Source organism: Pristiophorus japonicus, chromosome 10 (genome assembly GCF_044704955.1).
Source record: "Pristiophorus japonicus isolate sPriJap1 chromosome 10, sPriJap1.hap1, whole genome shotgun sequence".
In the NCBI taxonomy this organism is placed as follows: domain Eukaryota; kingdom Metazoa; phylum Chordata; class Chondrichthyes; family Pristiophoridae; genus Pristiophorus; species Pristiophorus japonicus.
In genome coordinates, this window is record NC_091986.1 from 224,721,914 (window position 1) to 224,745,433 (window position 23,520).

General features: G+C 51.8%; 1 protein-coding gene across 1 annotated transcript in view; it reads right to left on the bottom strand.

Annotated features, from left to right (window-relative positions):
- Positions 1-23,520, bottom strand: part of LOC139274681 (dynein heavy chain domain-containing protein 1) — a 454,628-nt gene that overhangs the window by 145,724 nt on the left and 285,384 nt on the right. Inside the window, exons 18-23 of the mRNA XM_070891360.1 lie at positions 21,606-21,822; positions 18,113-18,238; positions 17,189-17,292; positions 11,667-14,967; positions 7,769-7,907; positions 5,692-5,872 (exon numbers count right to left, since the gene is read on the bottom strand). Coding sequence (XP_070747461.1) covers positions 5,692-5,872; positions 7,769-7,907; positions 11,667-14,967; positions 17,189-17,292; positions 18,113-18,238; positions 21,606-21,822 — 4,068 coding nt within the window. The remainder of the gene's footprint in view (positions 1-5,691; positions 5,873-7,768; positions 7,908-11,666; positions 14,968-17,188; positions 17,293-18,112; positions 18,239-21,605; positions 21,823-23,520) is intronic.

Below are 23,520 nucleotides of genomic sequence, written 5' to 3' on the forward strand. Positions count from 1 at the left end.
CATAACTCTCGGCTCCCGTATAGTTCAAGAAGCTGTCTATCTCCGCCTTGAATATATTCAATGACCCAGCCTCCATAGCTCTCTGAGGCAGAGAATTCCACAGATTTACAACCCTCTGAGAGAAGAAATTCCTCCTCATCTCCGTGTTAAATGGGCGGCCCCTTATTTTGAAACTATGCCCCCAGTTCTAGATTCCCACATGAGGGGAAACATCCTCTCTGCATCTACCCTGTCCAGCCCCCTCAGAATCCTATATGTTTCAATCAGATCACCTCTCATTCTTCTAAATTCCAATGAGTAGAGGCCCAACCTACTCAACCTATCTTCATCAGACAACCCCCTCATCCCCGGAATCAACCGAGTGAACCTTCTCTGAACAGCCTCCAATGCAAGTATATCCTTCCTTAAATAAGGAGACCAAAACTGTACGCAGTACTCCAGGTGTGGCCTCACCAATACCCTGTACAGTTGTAGCAGGACTTCTCTGCTTTTATACTCTATCCCCCTTGCAATAAAGGCCAACATTCCATTTGCTGTCCTAATTACCTGCAGTAACTTTTTGTATTTCATGGACAAGGACCCCCAGATCCCTCTGTACCCGCAGCATTACGTCGTCTCTCTCCATTTAAATAATATTTCGCTTTTCTATTCTTCCTACCAAAGTGGCTAACCTCATATTTTCCCACATTATATTCCATCTCCCAAATATTTGCCCACTCACAGCCTGTCTATATCCATTTGCAGATTTTTTGTGTCCTCCTCACAATTTGCTTTCCCACCCATCTTTGTATCATCAGCAAACTTGGCTACATTACACTCAGTCCCTTCATCCAAGTCATTAATATAGATTGTAAATAGTTGAGGCCCCAACACTGATCCCTGTACCCCACTAGTTACAGTTTGTCAACCTGAAAATGACCTATTTATCCCGACTCTCTGTTTTCTGTTAGTAAGCTAATCCTCTATCCACGCTAATATATTAACATAGAAACATAGAAACTAGGTGCAGGAGTAGGCCATTCGGCCCTTCGAGCCTGCACCACCATTCAATTAGATCATGGCTGATCATTCACCTCAGTATCCCTTTCCTGCTTTCTCTCCATACCCCTTGATCCCTTTAGCCATAAGGACCATATCTAACTCCCTCTTGAATGTAACCAATGAACTGGCATCAACAACTCTCTGCTGCAGGGAATTCCACAGGTTAACAACTCTGAGTGAAGAAGTTTCTCCTCATCTCAGTCCTAAATGAACCTTCGCTGCACTCCCTCAATAGCAAGAACGTCCTTCCCCAGATTAGGAGACCAAAACTGAACACAATATTCCAGGTGAGGCCTCACCAAGGCCCTGTACAAATGCAGTAAGAACTCCCTGCTCCTATACTCAAATCCCCTAGCTATGAAGGCCAACATACCATTTGCCTTCTTCACCGCCTGCTGTACCTGCATGCCAACTTTCAATGACTGATGTACCATGACACCCAGGTCTCGTTGCACCTCCCCTTTTCCTAATCTGTCACCATTCAGATAATATTCTGCCTTCCTGTTTTTACCACCAAAGTGGATAACCTCACATTTATCCACATTATACTGCATCTGCCATGCATTTGCCCACTCACCTAACCTGTCCAAGTCACCCTGCAGCCTCTTAGCGTCCCCCTCACAGCTCACACTGCCACCCAGCTTAGTGTCATCTGCAAACTTGGAGATGTTACACTCAATTCCCTCATCCAAATCATTGATGTATATTTGATACCATCCTTTACTTCCTGAGTTAGCCACGGATGGTTTATCCTTCTCGTAGAGTCTTTCTTTCTCAATGGAATATATATTTGTTGAGAGTTATGAAATATCTCCTTAAATGTCTGCTACTGCTTATCTACCATCTGCCCTTTTAATCTATTTCCCAGTCCACTTTAGCCAACCCTGTCTTCATACCTTTGTAATTGCCTTTATTTAGGTTTAAGAGACGAGTTTCAGACCCAATTTCTCACTTGAAGACAGATGCAAAGCACTCATTTAGTACCTCGGCCGTACCCTCTGCCCCCATGCATTGGTCTCCATTCTGGTCCCTAATCACCCCCCACCCCTCCCTCACTACCCCTTCACTATTTATCTGCCTATAGAGGAGTTGTGGATTGCCTTTCATGTCGGCTGCCATTCTATTCTCACATCCTCTCTCTGCCCCTCTTATTTTCTTTTTCACTTGCCCTCTGACCTTTCTATGTTTCCCCCTGATCCCCACTGACATGATGCCACATTTGGTCAAATGCTGCCTTGATGTCAGTCATCGTGTTGCCGACCTGCCCTGCAATGGCAGGGGACCCAATTGAAATCATTAAGTGTTATTTTTCGGGCATTTAAAAAAAGCCTTTTTTCACCTGACTTTTTAAATTTCCCTGCATGGCCATGGGATTCACACAGCTCGGGAACCACGTCTGTCAACTGGAGGCGGGAGCTCCGTGGCCATTACTCCAGCTGATTACTTGACAGCTTGGAAAACAAACCAAACTAAAACCATGTTGATGACATCAGCAAACAGATTGCTGGAGATTCTGTTCTACTTGAAAAGCTACCGATAAATGTTGATTCAGAAATTCCTGAAGGGATGTAAATGTTGAGGGAAATACATTTTTCTCCGGCCATTCTTGGCTGTTGCCTTCCAACTCAGCAGTAATTAGGTATTCGATAAGGTGCCACACAAAAGGTTACTGCAGAAGATAAAGGTACGCGGAGTCAGAGGAAATGTATAAGCATGGATAGAGAATTGGCTGGCTAACAGAAAGCAGAGTCGGGATAAATGGGTCCTTTTCGGGTTGGAAATCGGTGGTTAGTGATGTGCCACAGGGATCGGTGCTGGGACCACAACTGTTTACAATATACATAGATGACCTGGAAGAGGGGACAGAGTGTAGTGTAAAAAAATTTGCAGATGACACAAAGATTAGTGGGAAAGCGGGTTGTGTAGAGGACACAGAGAGGCTGCAAAGAGATTTAGATAGGTTAAGCGAATGGGCTAAGGTTTGGCAGATGGAATACAATGTCAGAAAATGTGAGGTCATCCACCTTGGGGAAAAAAACAGTAAAAGGGAATATTATTTGAATGGGGAGAAATTACAACATGCTGCGGTGCAGAGGGACCTGGGGGTCCTTGTGCATGAATCCCAAAAAGTTAGTTTGCAGGTGCAGCAGGTAATCAGGAAGGCGAATGGAATGTTGGCCTTCATTGCGAGAGGGATGGAGTACAAAAGCAGGGAGGTCCTGCTGCAACTGTATCGGGTATTGGTGAGGCCCCACCTGGAGTACTGCGTGCAGTTTTGGTCACCTTACTTAAGGAAGGATATACTAGCTTTGGAGGGGGTACAGAGATGATTCACTAGGCTGATTCCGGAGATGAGGGGGTTACCTTATGATGATAGATTGAGTAGACTGGGTCTTTACTCGTTGGAGTTCAGAAGGATGAGGGGTGATCTTATAGAAACATTTAAAATAATGAAAGGGATAGACAAGATAGAGGCAGGGAGGTTGTTTCCACTGGTCGGGGAGACTAGAACTAGGGGGCACAGATTCAAAATACGAGTTGAGAAGGAATTTCTTCTCCCAGAGGGTTGTGAATCTGTGGAATTCTCTGCCCAGGGAAGCAGTTGAGGCTAGCTCATTGAATGTATTCAAGTCACAGATAGATAGATTTTTAACCAATAAGGGAATTAAGGGTTACGGGGAGCGGGCGGGTAAGTGATGCTGAGTCCATGGCCAGATCAGCCATGATCTTGCTCCAGTTCCTAATTGTTATGTTCTTATGTTCTTAATTGCAGTGATCTGCACTATAAAACATCTGTGTGTTGTTTCCGGTCAGGTTTTTCTCACAGCATGCTGTGATTGTCCAGTTACACCGTAAATCGAGTCGTCAACCGTAACTATTTCATTCTCATCACTCTTTCCATTGGTTCCATTTGCTTTCAGTCCCTGAATATGACTAATTAAATTTTTCAGTCCGCGACTAGAGTAAATTTCTACCGTTGGTTCTCTCACTTGTCCATCGTTAATTTCAACGGAAGAGCTGCAGAAATCCCAGAAACACACAGTGAGCACCACTTACACTGTTTATCAGGGATTCCGCAGCTCTTCCATTGAACTTAAATAAGATTGTAAATCCAACCCGCTACAATTACATTTAAAATCTGCTTATTATATCAGTTACTGATACACAAGTCGATAGGTTTGTGACCAAAGCATCAATAACGTCCCAATTAATGCACCTTTAAAATTATGTTCTTGATCATATTTGCAGATGGAGTAATTTATTTTATTATTCGTTCTGGGATGTCGGCGTTACTGGCAAGCCCAGCATTTATTGCCCATCCGCAATTTGCTCTGTGAGAAGGTGGTGGTGAGCCGCCTTCTTGAACCGCTGCAGTCCGTGTGGTGAAGGTGCTCCCACAGGGCTGTTAGGGAGGGAGTTCCAGGATTGTGACCCAGCGACGATGAAGGAACGGCCGATATATTTCCAAGTCAGGATGGTGTGTGACTGGGAGGGGAACGTGGAGGTGGTGGTGTTCCCATGTACCTGCTGCCCTTGTCCTTCTAGGCGGTAGAGGTCGCGGGTTTGGGAGGTGCTGCTGAAGAAGCATTGGCGAGTTGCTGCAGTGCATCTTGTAGATGGTACACACTGCAGCCAGGGGGCACCGGTGGTGGAGGGAGTGAGTGTTGGAGGTGGGGGATGGGGTGTGGATCAAGCGGCTGCTTTGTCCTGGATGGTGTTGAGCTTCTCGAGTGTTGTTGGAGCTGCACCATCCAGGCAAGTGGAGAGTGTTCCATCACACTCCTGACTTGTGTCTTGTAGATGGTGGAAAGGCTTTGGGGAGTCAGGAGGTGAGACACTCGTCACAGAATACCCAGCCTTTGGGTATTCTGTTGCCACAGTATTTATGTGGTTGGTCCAGTTAAGTTTCTGGTCAATGGTGACCCCCAGGATGTTGATGGTGGGGGATTCGGCGATGGTAATGCCGTTGAATGTCAAGGGGCGGTGGTTAGACTCTCGCTTGTTGGAGATAGTCATTGCCTGACACTTGTGTGGTGCGAATGTTACTTGCCACTTATCAGCCCAAACCTGAATGTTGTCCAGGTCTTGCTGCATGCGGCACGGACTGTCCATTATCTGAGGAGTTGCGAATGGAACTGAACACTGTGCAGTCATCAGTGAACATCCCCACTTCTGACCTTATTGATGGAGGGAAGGTCATTGATGGAGCAGCTGAAGATGGTTTATTACTTAACGATGATATTATTTAAATATTTCTTTGTCACTAAAATATAAAACTTTTATTGTATTATTGTAAAGATTTAAAACACACTTTGTTAGATTGAACTCAAAATTTAATGTGGCCAAGGTCCGTTTAACGATCCCAGCTTAAAATGCGTCTTGAACGATGTCACCAGACCCGCCCGATCTGATTGGGCCGGGTAATGCGCTGGGCGGGGTCGTAAGCCGCCATGGACACTGGCCGTACCGGACCCACCAAGGTGAGGAAAATCCCAGCCAATGTCCCTGGTTTGCCTGTCCGGGCCCCTGGATGACTCCAGTACTATTACCACCACACTGCTGGCCAGATACCTGTCCCCGCACCATTGCCCATTCTCTACCAACCAACCATTTGCTAAATCGATCCATCATTTCCCCAGTCTGACCTACCTCTGGGAGGAAGACGTAAGCAGCAGCATTCCTTGTCTGGTTGTCTCTGTGCAGAGGCTCCAGGCAGCCAGTGGCGGGGTTGATGTAATAATCGTAGACCAGCCCCCGCGGGGGAATGTTGATGTTGTGGTGACTGCTCCTCAGGGCCCTCCTGGCAAAGTTGTCAAACTGAGGCCAGCAACTGCGACACAGTGGGACAGCGGTGTTAGTACGTGGGGTCGGGCGATCTGGCAGCTCCAGTTTACCATTAACCGATACAAGCGAGGTGGCACAGAAACATATAAAGGCCGAACCGAGAGAATAGATCACTGCTCCCTCCAATACTGTGCTCACAACGGGGACTGTGGTGGGAGGGGGCACCTCAATCAACCTCCTCAGCGGGAGTCCAACAGCATCTCAGTTGGGGGATATGGGGAGTGGGTGGGGGGGGGGTTGGGGGATGGGGGAGTGGGTGGGTGGATCATCACTGATCTAGTGGATCTCCCCTGTCTAGCGTGACATTGGACTCCACAGAGTGACCCCCCCCACACCCAGTGACCCCCCCCACACCCAGTGACCCCCCCCCACACACCCAGTGACCGCCCCACACCCAGTGTACCCCCTCCCCCCCACACCCAGTGACCCCCCCACACACCCAGTGCCCCCCCCACACACCCAGTAACCCCCCCCACACGAAGTAACCCCCCCCCCCACACCCAGTGTACCCCCTCCCCCCCACACCCAGTGACCCCCCCACACACCCAGTGCCCCCCCCACACCCAGTAAACCCCCCCCCACACACCCAGTGACCCCCACACACACACCTAGTGCCCCCCCCACACCCAGTGTACCCCCTCCCCCCCACACCCCCAGTGCCCCCCCACACCCAGTAACCCCCCCACACACCCAGAGACCCCCACACACACCTAGTGCCCCCCCCACACCCAGTGTACCCCCTCCCCCCCACACCCAGTAAACCCCCCCCACACACCCAGTGACCCCCACACACACCTAGTGCCCCCCCCACACCCAGTGTACCCCCTCCCCCCCACACCCAGTGACCCCCCCACACACCCAGTGCCCCCCCCACACCCAGTAACCCCCCCCCACACACCCAGTGACCCCCACACACCCAGTGTACCCCCTCCCCCCCACACCCCCAGTGCCCCCCCACACCCAGTAACCCCCCCCCACACACCCAGTGACCCCCCCACACACCTAGTGCCCCCCCCACACCCAGTGTACCCCCTCCCCCCCACACCCAGTGTCCACAGACTGACCGATATTTAGACCCGGTCAGCACCCCAGACTGAAGCTCAGCTTCCATTGGCCTCACTCAATACTCTCTCCGCAAACCCCTCCAGCAGGAGATGCACCCCAAACCCCTCTGCCTCCCACCGTCCCCTCTGACTCCGGCCCCTCCTTCCCCCAGACTCTGGCCCCTCCTCCCCCCCCCCACCCACCTGACTCCGCCGTGGCCCTGACTGCCCCCACCCCTCTGACACCGCTCCTGACTCCACCCCCACCCCACCAGACTCTGCCCCGCCCCGACTCCGCCCCCACCCCTCTGACTCCGCCCCCACCCTGCCATCACTCCTGACTCTGCCCCCACCCCCCCCTGACTCCACCGTGGGCCCCCTCTGATCCACCAATGGTGGCTGAGCTTTCAGCTACCTCAACGCCTCTCTGGGAACCCCCTCCCTAAACTCCCCTCCTCTCCACCTCGCTGTCGCTTGTCCCCAAACCCACCTCGGGATGGAGGTCCAGAGTTTGGGGCCCAGGCAGCTGAAGGCACGGCCACCAATGGTGGAGCGATGGAAATCGGGGATGTGCAAGAGGCCGCAATTGGAGGAGGGCAGAGATCTCGGAGGGTTGTAGGGCTGGAGGAGATCACAGAGATAGGGCGAGGCCACGGAGGGATTTGAACATATGGATTTTCCACATTCAAGGTACAAATGCAAGCTGTCGTTGATCTAAACTCCAGGCTTTGTGTTACACCGAGCCAGATGTGCAGCTGCTGATCCCTCTGCTTTGGTTTCCACGGACAGGCTGTGGGACGAGAGGAACTTGTGCTGAGGCTCAGGGCGAGTGACTGTACCTGGAGTGAAGATGCCCGCCAAAGCCCCAGGTAAAGGCCACCGCGAGTATGCTCTGGGCCAGCAAGTGGTCCTTGGGCAGGACACCATCATCGAGCCGGGCTCGCTGGTAACGCAATATGGCTGAGCTCGTGCTGACACCTGCAATAGAAACATTACTTTCATCACCGTAACACACAAAGCCACGACTTTAACCATTCAATGGCCTCCTGACACCGCTGCTCCAGTTCCACAGACCCCGCCACCCAATCACTTCACAGTCAGGAGCCCAGCCATTCAACCGCGAGAGGCATCACAGCCAGATCCAAGCTGGATCTCGCCCAACACCCTGATACGTACACACCCAACAGGGGGCAGCAACAAGGAGCTGTAACCTTGGCTGATCTTTTCCCAGGTCAACCACGGGGCACTGGGAGCTGATACGAGGCGGCCTAAGCGCACCCTAAACCGGAATCAGCGAAGTCAGCACAGAGCACAGATCGAAGCCGAGGATTCTTGGTCTGGCTTTGGAAATTCAGTACCATCCAGGGAGGCCACTGTCTAGTGACGGGTGCTGTACCTGCCCTGGGAGTGTTTGCTGGGACAGTGTAGAGGCAGCTTTACTCTGTATCTAACCCCGTGCTGTACATAGAAACATAGAAAATAGGTGCAGGAGTAGGCCATTCGGCCCTTCTAGCCTGCACCGCCATTCAATGAGTTCATGGCTGAACATGCAACTTCAGTACCCCATTCCTGCTTTCTCGCCATACCCCTTGATCCCCCGTGTAGTAAGGACTCCATCTAACTCCTTTTTGAATATATTTAGTGAATTGGCCTCAACTACTTTCTGTGGTAGAGAATTCCACAGGTTCACCACTCTCTGGGTGAAGAAGTTCCTCCTCATCTCGGTCCTAAATGGCTTACCCCTTATCCTTAGACTGTGACCCCTGCTTCTGGACTTCCCCAACATTGGGAACATTCTTCCTGCATCTAACCTGTCTAAACCCATCAGAATTTTAAACGTTTCTATGAGGTCCCCTCTCATTTTTCTGAACTCCAGTGAATACAAGCCCAGTTGATCCAGTCTTTCTTGATAGGTCAGTCCCGCCATCCCGGGAATCAGTCTGGTGAACCTTCGCTGCACTCCCTCAATAGCAAGAATGTCCTTCCTCAGGTTAGGAGACCAAAACTGTACACAATACTCCAGGTGTGGCCTCACTGCCCCTGTACTCAAATCCCATCGCTATGAAGACCAACATGCCATTTGCTTTCTTAACCGCCTGCTGTACCTGCATGCCAACCTTCAATGACTGATGTACCATGACACCCAGATCTCGTTGCACCTCCCCTTTTCCTAATCTGTCACCATTCAGATAATAGTCTGTCTCTCTGTTTTTACCACCAAAGTGGATAACCTCACATTTATCCACATTATACTTCATCTGCCATGCATTTGCCCACTCACCTAGCCTATCCAAGTCGCTCTGCAGCCTCATAGCATCCTCCTCGCAGCTCACACTGCCACTTAACTTAGTGTCATCTGCAAATTTGGAGATACTACATTTAATCCCCTCGTCTAAATCATTAATGTACTATGTAAACAGCTGGGGCCCCAGCACAGAACCTTGCGGTACCCCACTAGTCACTGCCTGCCATTCTGAAAAGTACCCATTTACTCCTACTCTTTGCTTCCTGTCTGACAACCAGTTCTCAATCCATGTCAGCACACTACCCCCAATCCCATGTGCTTTAACTTTGCACATTAATCTCTTGTGTGGGACCTTGTCGAAAGCCTTCTGAAAGTCCAAATATACCACATCAACTGGTTCTCCCTTGTCCACTCTACTGGAAACATCCTCAAAAAATTCTAGAAGATTTGTCAAGCATGATTTCCCTTTCACAAATCCATGCTGACTTGGACCTATCATGTCACCTCTTTCCAAATGCGCTGCAATGACATCCTTAATAATTGATTCCATCACTTTACCCACTACCGATGTCAGGCTTACCGGTTTATAATTCCCTGTTTTCTCTCTCCCTCCTTTTTTAAAAAGTGGGGTTACATTGGCTACCCTCCACTCGATAGGAACTGATCCAGAGTCAATGGAATGTTGGAAAATGACTGTCAATGCATCCGCTATTTCCAAGGCCACCTCCTTAAGTACTCTGGGATGCAGTCCATCAGGCCCTGGGGATTTATCGGCCTTCAATCCCATTAATTTTCCCAACACAATTTCCCGACTAATAAGGATTTCCCTCAGTTCCTCCTCCTTACTAGACCCTCTGACCCCTCTTATATCTGGAAGGTTGTTTGTGTCCTCCTTAGTGAATACCGAACCAAAGTACTTGTTCAATTGGTCCGCCATTTCTTTGTTCCCCGTTATGACTTCCCCTGATTCTGACTGCAGGGGACCTACGTTTGTCTTTACTAACCTTTTTCTCTTTATATATCTATAGAAACTTTTGCAATCCGTCTTAATGTTCTCTGCAAGCTTCTTCTCGTACTCCATTTTCCCTGCCCTAATCAAACCCTTTGTCCTCCTCTGCTGAGTTCTAAATTTCTCCGAGTATCCGGGTTTACTGCTATTTCTGGCCAATTTGTATGCCACTTCCTTGGCTTTAATACTATCCCTGATTTCCCTTGATAGCCACGGTTGATCCACCTTCCCTTTTTTATTTTTACGACAGGGATGTACAATTGTTGTAGTTCATCCATGCGGTCTCTAAATGTCTGCCATTGCCCATCCACAGTCAACCCCTTAAGTATCATTCGCCAAGCAATCCTAGCTAATTCACGCCTCATACCTTCAAAGTTGCCCTTCTTTAAGTTCTGGACCATGGTCTCTGAATTAACTGTATCATTCTCCATCCTAATGCAAAATTCCACCATATTATGGTCACTCTTCCACAAGGGGCCTCGCACAACGGTATTGCTAATTAATCCTCTATCATTACACAACACCCAGTCTAAGATGGCCTCCCCCCTAGTTGGTTCCTCGACGTATTGGTCTAGAAAACCATCCCTTATGCACTCCAGGAAATCCTCCTCCACCGTATTGCTTCCAGTTTGGTTAGCCCAATCTATGTTCATATTAATAAGGAATGATACTTGGGAGTGTTTGATGGGACAGTGTCGAGGGAGCTTTACTCTGTATCTAACCCATGCTGTACTTGCCCTGGGAGTGTTTGATGGGACAGTGTAGAGGGAGCTTTACTCTGTATCTAACCCCGTGCTGTACCTGCCCTGGGAGTGTTTGATGGGACAGTGTAGAGGGAGCTTTATTCTGTATCTAACCCTGTGCTGTACCTGCCCTGGGAGTGTTTGATGGGACAGTGTCGAGGGAGCTTTACTCTGCATCTAACCCCGTGCTGTACCTGCCCTGGGAGTGTTTGATGGGACAGTGTAGAGGGAGTTTTACTCTGTATCTAACCCCGTGCTGTACCTGCCCTGGGAGTGTTTGATGGGACAGTGTAGAGGGAGCTTTACTCTGTATCTAACCCCGTGCTGTACCTGCCCTGGGAGTGTTTGATGGGACAGTGTAGAGGGAGCTTTACTCTGTATCTAACCCATGCTGTACCTGACCTGGGAGTGTTTGATGGGACAGTGTAGAGGGAGCTTTACTCTGTATCTAACCCCATGCTGTACCTGCCCTGGGAGTGTTTGATGGGACAGTGTAGAGGGAGCTTTACTCTGTATCTAACCCATGCTGTACCTGACCTGGGAGTGTTTGATGGGACAGTGTCGAGGGAGCTTTACTCTGTATCTAACCCCCTGTACCTGCCCTGGGAGTGTTTGATGGGACAGTGTAGAGGGAGCTTTACTCTGTATCTAACCCCCTGTACCTGCCCTGGGAGTGTTTGATGGGACGTTCTCTCACCCGTCGGACCGGACGATAGCCTGCCTGGGGAGTTTGACCTTACCTGCCGGCTCCTGTTCCTGCTGAGCTTGGAATTGCTGTTGATGACGTGACATGTATTTATCCAGGAGGGCATTGAGAATCCTTGTGAACGACATCACCTCTTCCAGCCCGTAGGTAACTCTGTTCTGTTGGACTGTTGCATAGTCCGCTTGCTGGGTCAGTGCAGCGACACAGTGCTGCTCCAGGAAGGCCAGAGTGTTGGGGACCAGTTCCTGCCCAAGCATTCTCCACTGCTCAGCTGTCTCCCGGGGCACGGCGTAGTTCTGGTATATTTTGGCCATCGAGTTGGCCAACACTGCCTGCCACGTGTCGGTGCCCCGGCAATGCACCAGGTTGCACCAGGTCACTGCGGGGGGCGCGGCATTGCTGAGGTCAGTCGTTTCCAGAATAAAGGAAATGGAATCCCTCAGGGATATCTTTTCTCCTGTGGACAGAGTGAGGCAGCGGCCCTTTGCTAACAAACCGCTGACGGGACCCATCCAGTCTGAACACAGCTCACCATCCAGCACGATCCACTGGAGGTGCTCGACACAGTAACAGGGCTTCACTTGGGGTGACTGGAAATCTTTCACCAGAGCTCGGGCCTGGAGCCAACTCTCGGCTTCGCTCAGCCACTTCCCCAGGATCCCATTCTTCCAGGTCCTCTGCTCCATCTCTCCCAGCAGCTCCCCCATCGACAGGCTGTTTGGGAAACAAACGGAAACTTGAACAGACATGTGTACGGGGTCAGTGCCATCCGACTGATCCAACACCACAGACTCATTTCTGGCCAAGTGGTTCATGGCCCTTAGCAAGGTCCTGTATGAGGTGGTCTTGCCGCTGCCTGAAGGACCCAACATTATCACTCCTCTGCTGACCTTGAGTGCTTGGTAAAGCGCGAGGATATTACTAACCAGTTCCTGGGTCACTTGATGCTCCGTGTCCAGGAGCTCCTGTTCAATGGCAGACCGGAGACTGGGATCGTGTTCTAGCTCGTAAGGAGGCATGCAGGCCTCGGGGAACATCTGTCTCAGCAGATCCTTAAGGCAGTGGAGTTTTTCAGGGTCTAATGCAGCTGGGAAGAGAATTATAGAGAGAGCTTTCAGGACTGAGTATTCTTCAACCAGGAGAACAGATTCAAAGACAGGCGTTGATATATTTTGGATCACTGGTGGCTCTGTTGCCTCACTCTCAGTGTTTGCTGAACTCCGTTGATGGGATCCTAACAGACAGCTTTGAACAGCGTCTGACATCTCTGCACCTCTATCACTGCCACCATCTCCACCATCCCTCTCCTGTCCATGTTGGCCTTGTGCCGATAGAGGTTCGATGGGGTTCGAATGGCCTTTGTGCGGATTGCTGCCCGGTTCTGGTTCCTTTGTCCGCAGAGTTTGGTAAAGGACTTTTGCCGCTGTGTCTATAACCTTATCCATCGCTGCCAAGTAGCAGTAATCGATGATGGCGCCAGAATCCTTTGCCAGCTCGAAGAACGACAGAATTTTCCCGGCTAAATGGGAGGCCTTTAAAAAGCCAGTGGCGAGGAGTTTGGCCTCGGTGATCACCTTGACGTCGGGGCGGATCACACTGACTGGCCTCAGCACCCTCCGTAGGTTCTCGGGTATCGTGGCGCTCGAGTCAAATGTTCCAAGAGTCATGAAAACGCTGTAGCTGACTCTGGCCGGGATCACGCTTCCCGCGAACGCGATGCTTCCCAGAGCGGTCGGGTCGAACCGCCTCAGGTCCCCAGAACTCCAGGTGCACCTGCCAGCGAAGGTCGAGCCATCGTTCCCCGTTACATCAGTCAGGCTCCTCCCTGACACCTTTCCCGAAGGACCGGCGTTTCGTTCCGGGTACGATGCGTTTGCGTTGTGGTTCCTGATCAATTTCCTGTAGGAGTGGTGGATTGTGGTCAGGTGCTGGCCTAGTATGGACAATGCTCCCAGTGAGAGGGAGTCAGCCTTTTCCAGCAAGAGCCAGGCCCCCGATTGGACAGCACCACACAGCACGCGGGTGATGAAAGGTAGATCCGTGTCCTTGCAGCAGCGGAGCGTGACCAGCTGATAGCCCAGGGCCCTGGCCAGATAGCAGAGCGTAGTAGCCTTGCCAGTGCCACTCGGCCCAACAAGCGCACAAGGATTCAAGTTCTGAAGAGCAAGAACCAATGCCAGGGATATTCTTTCGGTCAGTGGAGTCTGCACAAACGAATGCTGTGGGCCAACGTATTCGTAGTCATAGTAAGAGTTAGTGCCCAGGAGACTGACGCGGCACCGGAGACCAAACTGGCTGTGGTCCGGCCCGGGTGCTGACCGCTCGAAACCAGTCACCAAAGGCATCATAGCTTCCCTCTTGGGAAAAATCCAACTCGGATCAAAGTTATACTTTATCAGCTTCTGCCACTCGAACGAAGCCTCGGATTTGATGTCTGCGGCCATGAGATTGTCGGCAATATCTCGGTGTTTGATCGCCGTGATGGTCAAACACTTGAGCACGGAGAGGGTGCGCGAGTCCTCGGGATCCTGGGCCGAGCGCTTGCAGTAGCCCCGGACATTCAGCGCCAACCTGTTGACCTTGGTGCTGGCGAGAGCCTTAAACCACTCCTTTGTGGCTGACTGTGCGAACAACGCTTTCTCTGCTTCCCTCTGCCAACACACCTCTTCGGCAATCAGGATGCACTGCACTGGGAAGCTGGCGGCGAGCTTTGAGATGTGTGTCATCAGCTGCGCTGCCTTGTAGGTTTCGGATCTGGCTCCGGTGTCCGCCATCACCAAACTGTTTATTTCCCCAGCCAAGGCTGCTCGCTCGGTCACACAGCTGCCCAGGGCACGGAAGAGGCTTTGCTGAATCCTCAGCTCCAAGTTGCGTAACCAGAGTATGGCACTGTGAGCGCTCTCCAGCGGGGCGAGCAGATCCACTCGTTCCCGCAGGTCACCGTAAATCGCCAACACGTTGACCTTGGGACAGACCAGCTCGACACCGGTGCCTCTTGTTACCTCGTACTGAAGTTCCCTCACGCTCGCGAAGCATTTCTTCACGTAAGGCAGCAGTTTGCGGGGATCAGACTGGACCGTGAGCAAATGCAGCACATCGTCCTCGCTGAGGAAGTAGAGCCTTGCGAACAGTTGGCGGGCGGACTCCACCAGGTGGTACATGTGGAGAATGAGGTTCTCCATGGCCGCAATACCAGTGCTGAAGATCATACGCAGGGTCCTCCCCTGGTACTTCTTGGTGTCCTGGGTGAGGATAACGGACAGGACCGAGGGGTTGGTGGACACGGCCTGAATCACCTGGCGATACAACTCATCCACTTCTTCAATCTTCGCCATCTGTGGGGTAAGTGCAGCACAGCCCATGGAACATCCTTCCTATGACACGTGGTGCCCTATCCCTGCCCTGCCCCAACACCCGCTCCCTTCCTCCCTCTCTTTCCCAACATCCTGGCATCTCTCCTACCCTCTGGGCACGACTCTGTCCCGGTGCGGGAGTCGAGCGACTGGGCGGTCCCGAAGTCCCGGTCAGTTGCCTGGCCGGACACAGGCCACTGGGCCAGAGCGGAATATCGGGTAGCAGGAGATGGACAACTTTAGACCCAAGAAAATGGCGAGAGGCTCAAAACTTTGGGGGAGCAGAGAGATTTGTCCAAGTGCAGAAATCACTGAGTCAGTGGACAGCTACAAAATATATCTCCTGGGATGTTGGCCTTTATCTCAGGGCTGGAATACCAAGGGGAGGAAGTGATGATTCAGCTGTACAGACCCCGTCTGCAGTAACTGGGCCCCGCCCCTCGGGGAGGGTATATGGCCCTCGGAGGGCGAGTGGGGCAGGTTCACCAGAATGATACCGGGGCTGAACGGGTTAAATTCCGAGGGCAGGTTGCACAGATTGGGATTGTGTTCCCTCGAGTGTAGAAGATTAAGTGCACTTTTCCACTTGGGGAGAAAAGTTAGCAACACTTTGCAGGGATTACACTTTGAGAGAAAGGTGAGGTAGCCCAAGGTTGGGTTTTGAAATCCTCTCAATTGTAGGAGGAGGAGGGAGTGAGGGAGGTGAGGAGGGAAGTGAGGAGGGAGCGAGGGAGGTGAGGAGGGAGGTGAGGTGGGAGCTAGGGAGGTGATGAGAGAGCGAGGAGAGAGCGAGGGAGGTAAGGAGAGAGCGAGGGAGGTGAGGAGAGAGCGAGGGAGGTGAGGAGAGAGCGAGGGAGGTGAGAAGTGAGCGAGGGAGGTGAGGATGGAGATGAGAGAGATTGAGGGAAGTGAGGAGGGAGATGAGGAGAGATCGAGGGAAGTGAGGAGGGAGATGAGGAGAGATCGAGGGAGGTGAGGAGGGAGCGAAGGAGGTGAGGAGGGAGCGAGGGAGATGAGGAAGGAGCGAGAGGCGATAGTGAGACCAAGAATGTCAACAGAAAAACAGAGATGGGAAGTGCCTCACCCAGCCTGAGGACACAGTGTGTGAGCACGGCCCAGGGCCCGGGGCCCAGCCTGGGGACACAGTGTGTGAGCACGGCCCAGGGCCTGGGGCCCAGCCTGGGGACACAGTGTGTGAGCACGGCCCAGGGCCCGGGGCCCAGCCTGGGGACACAGTGTGTGAGCTCGGCCCAGGGCCCGGGGCCCAGCCTGGGGACACAGTGTGTGAGCGGAGCCCGGGGCCCAGCCTGGGGACACAGTGTCTGAGCGGAGCCCGGGGCCCGGGGCCCAGCCTGGGGACACAGTGTGTGAGCACGGCCCAGGGCCCGGGTCCCAGCCTGGGGACACAGTGTGTGAGCGGAGCCTGGGGCCCAGGGCCCAGCCTGGGGACACAGTGTGTGAGCACGGCCCGGGGCCCGGGGCCCAGCCTGGGGACACAGTGTGTGAGCACGGCCCAGGGCCCGGGGCCCAGCCTGGGGACACAGTGTGTGAGCACGGCCCAGGGCCCGGGGCCCAGTCCGGGGACACAGTGTGTGAGCACGGCCCAGGGCCCGGGGCCCAGCCTGGGGACACAGTGTGTGAGTGGCCCGGACCCCAGCCTGTAGTGCAGAGTTCAGAAGGCCAGATACTTCACCCCGTGCGGGCCTACGAATGGGCAGAGCCTCGCCGCGTGCCTGGGGATGGTGGGGAAGGTCAGCCTGTCCTGCAGTGCTGCAGCACGCTCCCACCTGCTGTAGGTACCGTCACATCCCTCCTCTCCTCCCTTTCCTTCCCCTCGCTCCCCTCTCGCTCATTCACCCCCTCGCCCCTTCCCCCTCGCCCTCACACCATCGCCCCCACCCCTTCACCCTGACCACTTTGACCGCCCCCTCGCTCCCACCCCCTCTCGCTCTCCCACCACCTTGTCCTCACCCCCTCGCTCCCACCCCCCTGCCCCCCCCCCAACGCCAATGCAAAGGGTCCGAGACCCAGCATCGTGGATCTCTGTCCGCCCTTCTCCTCCGCTTTGTGCCTGGTAACTGAGAGTGTTTCGCTGACAGAGAGAAGAGAGATGGGTCCTTTGGGCCTAGATTAAAGGGGATTGTTGCGACTGGAGAAGGCCGAGGTTATCGGCCGTGCTGACGTTCTCTCGGTGCTCACTCACCAGCTGTGGGTCTGGCTTCCGAGCATTCAGCTCCATCTCATAAAACAGCTGGTGCAGGAAGACCCACTTATCCTGAAACATCTTCCACAGGTCCAGCAGCTCGCCTGGGGAACAAGGAAAGGGGACATGGAAACACCAAAGGCAGGAGGAACCCCGGCCCAGGACACAGCCTTCATCTGTGTTTCTGTACTGTACACCTTTGGTAATGGGTGGTGGTATATGTGAGGAGCAGGGTGATTGTGGTGTGAGGGCATTGGGAGGATGGCCCTTGGGATTGGGTAGTGGATGGGGTTGTTCTGGGCTGTCGAAGGACTGGGTGAGTAATGGTGGAGTGTGGGAGTAATGAGCGGGGGTAGCACTGAGAATGATGTGCCACTCGTCTGGAGTCAATGGGGTTCGGGATTACCGGGGGGTGCGGGATTAATGGGGGTGGGATTACGGGGGGGGGGGGGCGAGATTACCGGGAGGCAGCATTACCGGGGGGTGGGATTACCGGGGGGAGGGGGGTGGGTTTACTGGGGGGAAGGGGGGAGGTCACCGGGGGGGGCGGGATTAGCGGGGGGCAGGATTACAGGGGGCGGGATTACCGGGGGGTGGGATTACCGTGGGGAGGGGGGTGGGTTTACTGGGGGTGGGGGGAAGGGGGGAGGTCACCGGGGGGGGCGGGATTAGCGGGGGGCAGGATTACAGGGGGCGGGATTACAGGGGGGTGGGATTACCGTGGGGAGGGGGGTGGGTTTACTGGGTGTGGGGGGAAGGGGGGAGGTCATCGGGGGGGGCGGGATTAGCGGGGGGCGGGATTACAGGGGGCGGGATTAGCGGGGGGGGGCAGGATTACAGGGGGCGGGATTAGCGGGGGGTGGGGGGCGTGGGATTAGCGGGGGGGGCAGGTGGCGATGTTGCACTGTAGGTCACATGACTCACCGAAATGCTGGATCATTTCCATGAGTTTCTCGGCTTCCTCCTGCGTATTTCCAGCGGCTGCGGTCGAGCTGATCATGCTCAGTGTCATCAAACTGTCGTCAGTGTACCACCTCAGCCTTTCCATCTCTGGGCCAGTCAGACAAAGACACGTTAGATTCTCATCTCCCACCTCTAGCCTCTCTCGTATATCAGCCAATCTGGTCCATTTTATTGTTACACCCACGGTCACTCTCCCTCTGAACTCAGCCCCGTAATCTTCCAAGCTCCAAGTTTGTCACCTGACAATCTCAACCTGCTCCTTCCAGCTTTTGGCATCCAGAGTCACCGCCCCATCGCCAGCTCCCACTCATTTCCAAGGATGCCAAGACAGCCAAACCATCAGCTTTCCCTTCCTTCTACACTCCGCAGTCTTGTTTCGACCCAAGGTTAGTATCACTAATGTCTGTTACACCTGGACTTTTCTCAGCCATGTCAATGTTCTGCACCGTGGGGCTCTTCCATCACCTGAGCTTCTCCCACAACAAGGACCTGCCCAGAACCTCAGGACCAGTCAGAGATTTCACTGCATCCTCCCCAGTTTTCCTGTGGTTACTAAAAAAGGCACCTTTGACCCCTCCCGTCTTTGCAAACTCCCACCCCAACTCCAACCTCCCTTTCCTGGCCAGTCCTCGTGTGCGGGGGTGCCCCACCTTCCCCACAGCTCCATGCTCGAATCCATCCAATCAGGTTCCTTCCCCTGCCACAGCACTGAAACGGCCCTCAACAAAGTCACAAATTACATCATAAATTCATTAGAAAAGGAATAGTGTCAGAGGACTGGCAGACAGCTGATATGATGTGATGAGGAGATGGAACAAGTCCAGGGAGCTGTAGACCAGACAACTTAACATCGGCGGTGGGAAAGATAATGGAATCCTGACTCAAAGATGTAATAGAAACTGACAATATAATAAAGGGATGGTCATGCTGAACTAACCTTACTGAAGTAAGGGTAGATAAGGGCAATGTAGTAGATGTAATATATTTGGATTTGCAAAAAGCCCTGGATAAGCAACTGACTCCTGACTGTGGTCAGAGAATGCGGAGTGAGAGGACAGGCAGCAGAATGGACAACAAGCTGGCTGCAAAACACAAAACCGAGTGTGTGGGTAAAAGACAATGTTGCACGGTCCATTCAAAGTGCTGCACGGTTTTTCCCATTTGAAAGCCGGTGAGCTGGACGTGCAGGAGCTCGGGACTGCAGCGTGGCTGCTTAGTGGCGACATTGGTTTCTCAGACACACACTTGCTGGGAAGTGTTGTTCATAAGAACATAAGAATTAGGAACAGGAGTAGGCCATCTAGCCGCTCGAGCCTGCTCCGCCATTCAACAAGATCATGGCTGATCTGGCCGTGGACTCAGCTCCACTTACCCGCCCGCTCCCCGTAACCCTTAATTCCCTTATTGGTTAAAAATCTATCTATCTGTGATTTTGAATACATTCAATGAGCTAGCCTCAACTGCTTCCCTGGGCAGAGAATTCCACAGATTCACAACCCTCTGGGAGAAGAAATTCCTTCTCAACTCGGTTTTAAATTGGCTCCCCCGTATTTTGAGGCTGTGCCCCCGAGTTCTAGTCTCCCCGACCAGTGGGCACAACCTCTCTGCCTCTATCTTGTCTATCCCTTTTATTAGAAACATAGAAAATAGGTGCAGGAGTAGGCCATTCAGCCCTTCTAGCCTGCACCGCCATTCAATGAGTTCATGGCTGAACATGAAACTTCAGTACCCCCTTCCTGCTTTCTCGCCATAACCCTTGATCCCCCGAGGAGTAAGGACTTCATCTAACTCCCTTTTGAATATATTTAGTGAATTGGCCTCAACTACTTTCTGTGGTAGAGAATTCCACAGGTTCACCACTCTCTGGGTAAAGAAGTTTCTTCTCATCTCGGTCCTAAATGGCTTACCCCTTATCCTCAGACTGTGACCCCTGGTTCTGGACTTCCCCAACATTGGGAACATTCTTCCTGTATCTAACCTGTCTAAACCCGACAGAATTTTAAACGTTTCCATGAGGTCCCTCTCATTCTTCTGAACTCCAGTGAATACAAGCCCAGTTGATCCAGTCTTTCTTGATAGGTTTCTATAAGATCACCCCTCATCCTTCTGAACTCCAATGAGTAAAGACCCAGTCTACTCAATCTATCATCATAAGGTAACCCCCTCATCTCCGGAATCAGCCTAGTGAATCGTCTCTGTACACTCTCCAAAGCTAGTATATCCTTCCTTAAGAAAGGTGACCAAAACTGCACGCAGTACTCCAGGTGCGGCCTCACCAATACCCTATACAGTTGCAGCAGGATCTCCCTGCTTTTGCACTCCATCCCTCTCGCAATGAAGGCCAACATTCCATTCACCTTCCTGATTACCTGCTGCACCTGCAAACTAACTTTTTGGGATTCATGCACAAGGACCCCCAGGTCCCTCTGCACCACAGCATGTTGTAATTTCTCCCCATTCAAATAATATTCCCTTTTACTGTTTTTTTTCCCAAGGTGGATGACCTCACATTTTCCGACATTGTATTCCATCTGCCAAACCTTAGCTCATTCGCTTAACCTATCCAAATCTCTTTGCAGCCTCTCTGTGTCCTCTACACAACCCGCTTTCCCACTAATCTTTGTGTCATCTGCAAATTTTGTTACACTACACTCTGTCCCCTCTTCCAGGTCATCTATGTATATTGTAAACAGTTGTGGTCCCAGCACCGATCCCTGTGGCACATCACTAACCACCGATTTCCAACCCGAAAAGGACCCATTTATCCCGACTCTCTGCTTTCTGTTAGTCAGCCAATTCTCTATCCATGCTAATACATTTCCTCTGACTCCGCTTACCTCGATCTTCTGCAGTAACCTTTTGTGTGGCACTTTATCGAATGCTACAAGGATCAGCGCTGTGACCACTGTTGCTCACAATTGACATCAATGAAAATTAGCGGATGACCCCAAATTAGGGAGCGAGGAGGATTGAGACAAAATACAGAAAGGCCTTAATAAACTTGCAGAATGGGCGTGCATTTGGCAAATGAACTTCAATACCGATCAGTGTGAGGTGGTATATTTTCTTAGGAAGAATAAGGAGGCAACATACTCCTTGGAAATAAGAGTGCGAATGGTGGAGGAACCGAGGGATCTGGGGGGGTGCTACAGATACACGGATCACTGAAAATAGTGACGCGGGTTAATAAGGCCATTAAACAGCAATCCGAGCACGGGGGTTCATTTCTAGAGGGATAGAATTGAAAAAGCAGGACAGTTATGTTAACGTAGTGTAGGACCATGGAGTATCAGAGGATATTGGAACCGAGAGGTTCGAGTTATCAGGGCAGATTGACCCGGCTGGGGGTGGCTGGGACTGGTCTATGTGAAACGGATGGTTAATTTGAGGCACAATGTGGTGTTAGCGTGCCTGAGAATCTTACATTTTCCAGGCTATGCCAGTCCATTCTTACCGATAAGTACTAAAGTTCCACTGTCTTTCGCAGCCCAATCTTCCCCAGGCTGCTGAAGCTTTTCACCGTTGGGCTGTTTGGATTTGTCGGGTCGAGACTCCTGGTAATGAACCACCGCAATGTGCGTGACGAGTCTGAACTCGTAATGCTTCCAAAAGTTCTCCACCGACAGCAGAAGTTGCTGAAGGTCAAAGTCCTTCCTCGCTTTGGTCAAGATCTGGAACAAACAGGATCACGAGCAGTTTAGACCCAGCAACATTTATCCATTTTATAGGCTAATTAATGCAATTTTGTATAAACCTACATATCTCTTGGTATAAATTCGGAAATTATTTTTTTATTTCGGAAATTGTAGCTGCGGTGTACACCTGCAGTACACAGTTTGTAGTTCACAGATATATCAGGGAGCTCACCAATGCTCTCTCTGAACAGCTACATCTCCTTCCTATGGTCAGTGTGAAGCAGCACCTGAGAGCAAGAGGTTTCACCCACATTCTGCAGGGTACAGGGTCCACTGACTGGGCACACATTGCCTTGAATGCCCCCTATCACCAGCTTGATACTTTTATCAGTTGAAATGGATTCCACTGCCTCTACGTTCAGCTGGTTTGTGGCCACAGGCAGTGCATCATGCAGGTCTGTGCCCAGCTGGTAATTTAGATACGATGGCAAGTACTGCAGGGAATAGAATACGGCCAGGGTGATCTCCTGGGCTAGTGTCGATCGCCTGGTGGGTCGGAGAGGAATTTTCCCAGATTTTATTCCCTAATTGGCCTGTGTTTTTATCTGGTTTTTGCCTCTCCCAGGAGATCACATGGCTCTGGTTGGGGTGGAGTGCAGAATGTTTCAGTATAAGGGGTGTCGCAGTTGTGTGGGGCGGACTGGTTGGGCTGGGTGCTCTTTGCCTTTCCGTCATTGTTTATAGGTTTATATGTAACCTTCAGGGCTGCTGACCGAGGGCCGTGTGGCTCTTTGTCGGCCGGTGAGGACACGATGGGCCGGAATGGCCTCCTCCTGCACTGTAAATGTCTATGTTTCTAGGTATCCTGGCAGCAGTCTTTCATCCTGCGCCACTCCATTTTGCCGCCTTTATTCCAACCAGAACAGCAAATTGCAGGTTGACTATTGGGCGCCAATGTATAACCCCTCCGGACATGGCCAGTAGCTGCAATGCTGCCACAAGGAATATCATCGAGCAAACAATTGACATGCTTAAGCAATGCTTCCACTGTTCGGATCGTGCCAGAGGAGTTTCCCTGAGCTCGTATCCAGATTTGTTGTCATCTGCATGCTGCGTAACTTCTCCATCATGAGGGACCACCTGAGCAGCAACAAGTACAGGGGACGATCAGGAGGAGGAAAAGGAGGCAGAGACAACCAGAGCCCTTACCTGCCCGAGCTCCAAGATTAGTTTATCGAGGAGCCCTTCAGCTAAATCAGCCCTTCCATTCCCTATTCACCCAAAGTTTCACAATCCATTACAACCACTGCCTTGCGTCACTCTCGACTTGTGCATCATGACCTCACTCCACTGCAAGACAAACATCCAGAATTTTATCAAATATTGTCAAATGCTGCCTGCATCGACAAAAAAAACCAACTAATCCGCCTTTGTCATGCTGCTTGTCCAACATCCAGTATTGGAGGAGGGGAAATTTACTCCAATTCAATATTAGGAAGAGCAAAGCCATTGTGTCTTCAATTCCTGCCACAAACTCTGTTCTCCAGCCAACAACTTCATCCATTTCCTGGCCACTGTATAAGGGTGAATCAGAGTGTTTGCAATTTTGACCGTTAGATGATCCAATATACCCAAGACAGTCTACTTCCATCTCTGTAACATCTCCCATCTCCATCCCTGCTTCAGCTACACTGCTGTTGAAACCTTCATCCACACCTTTAGTACCTTTAGACT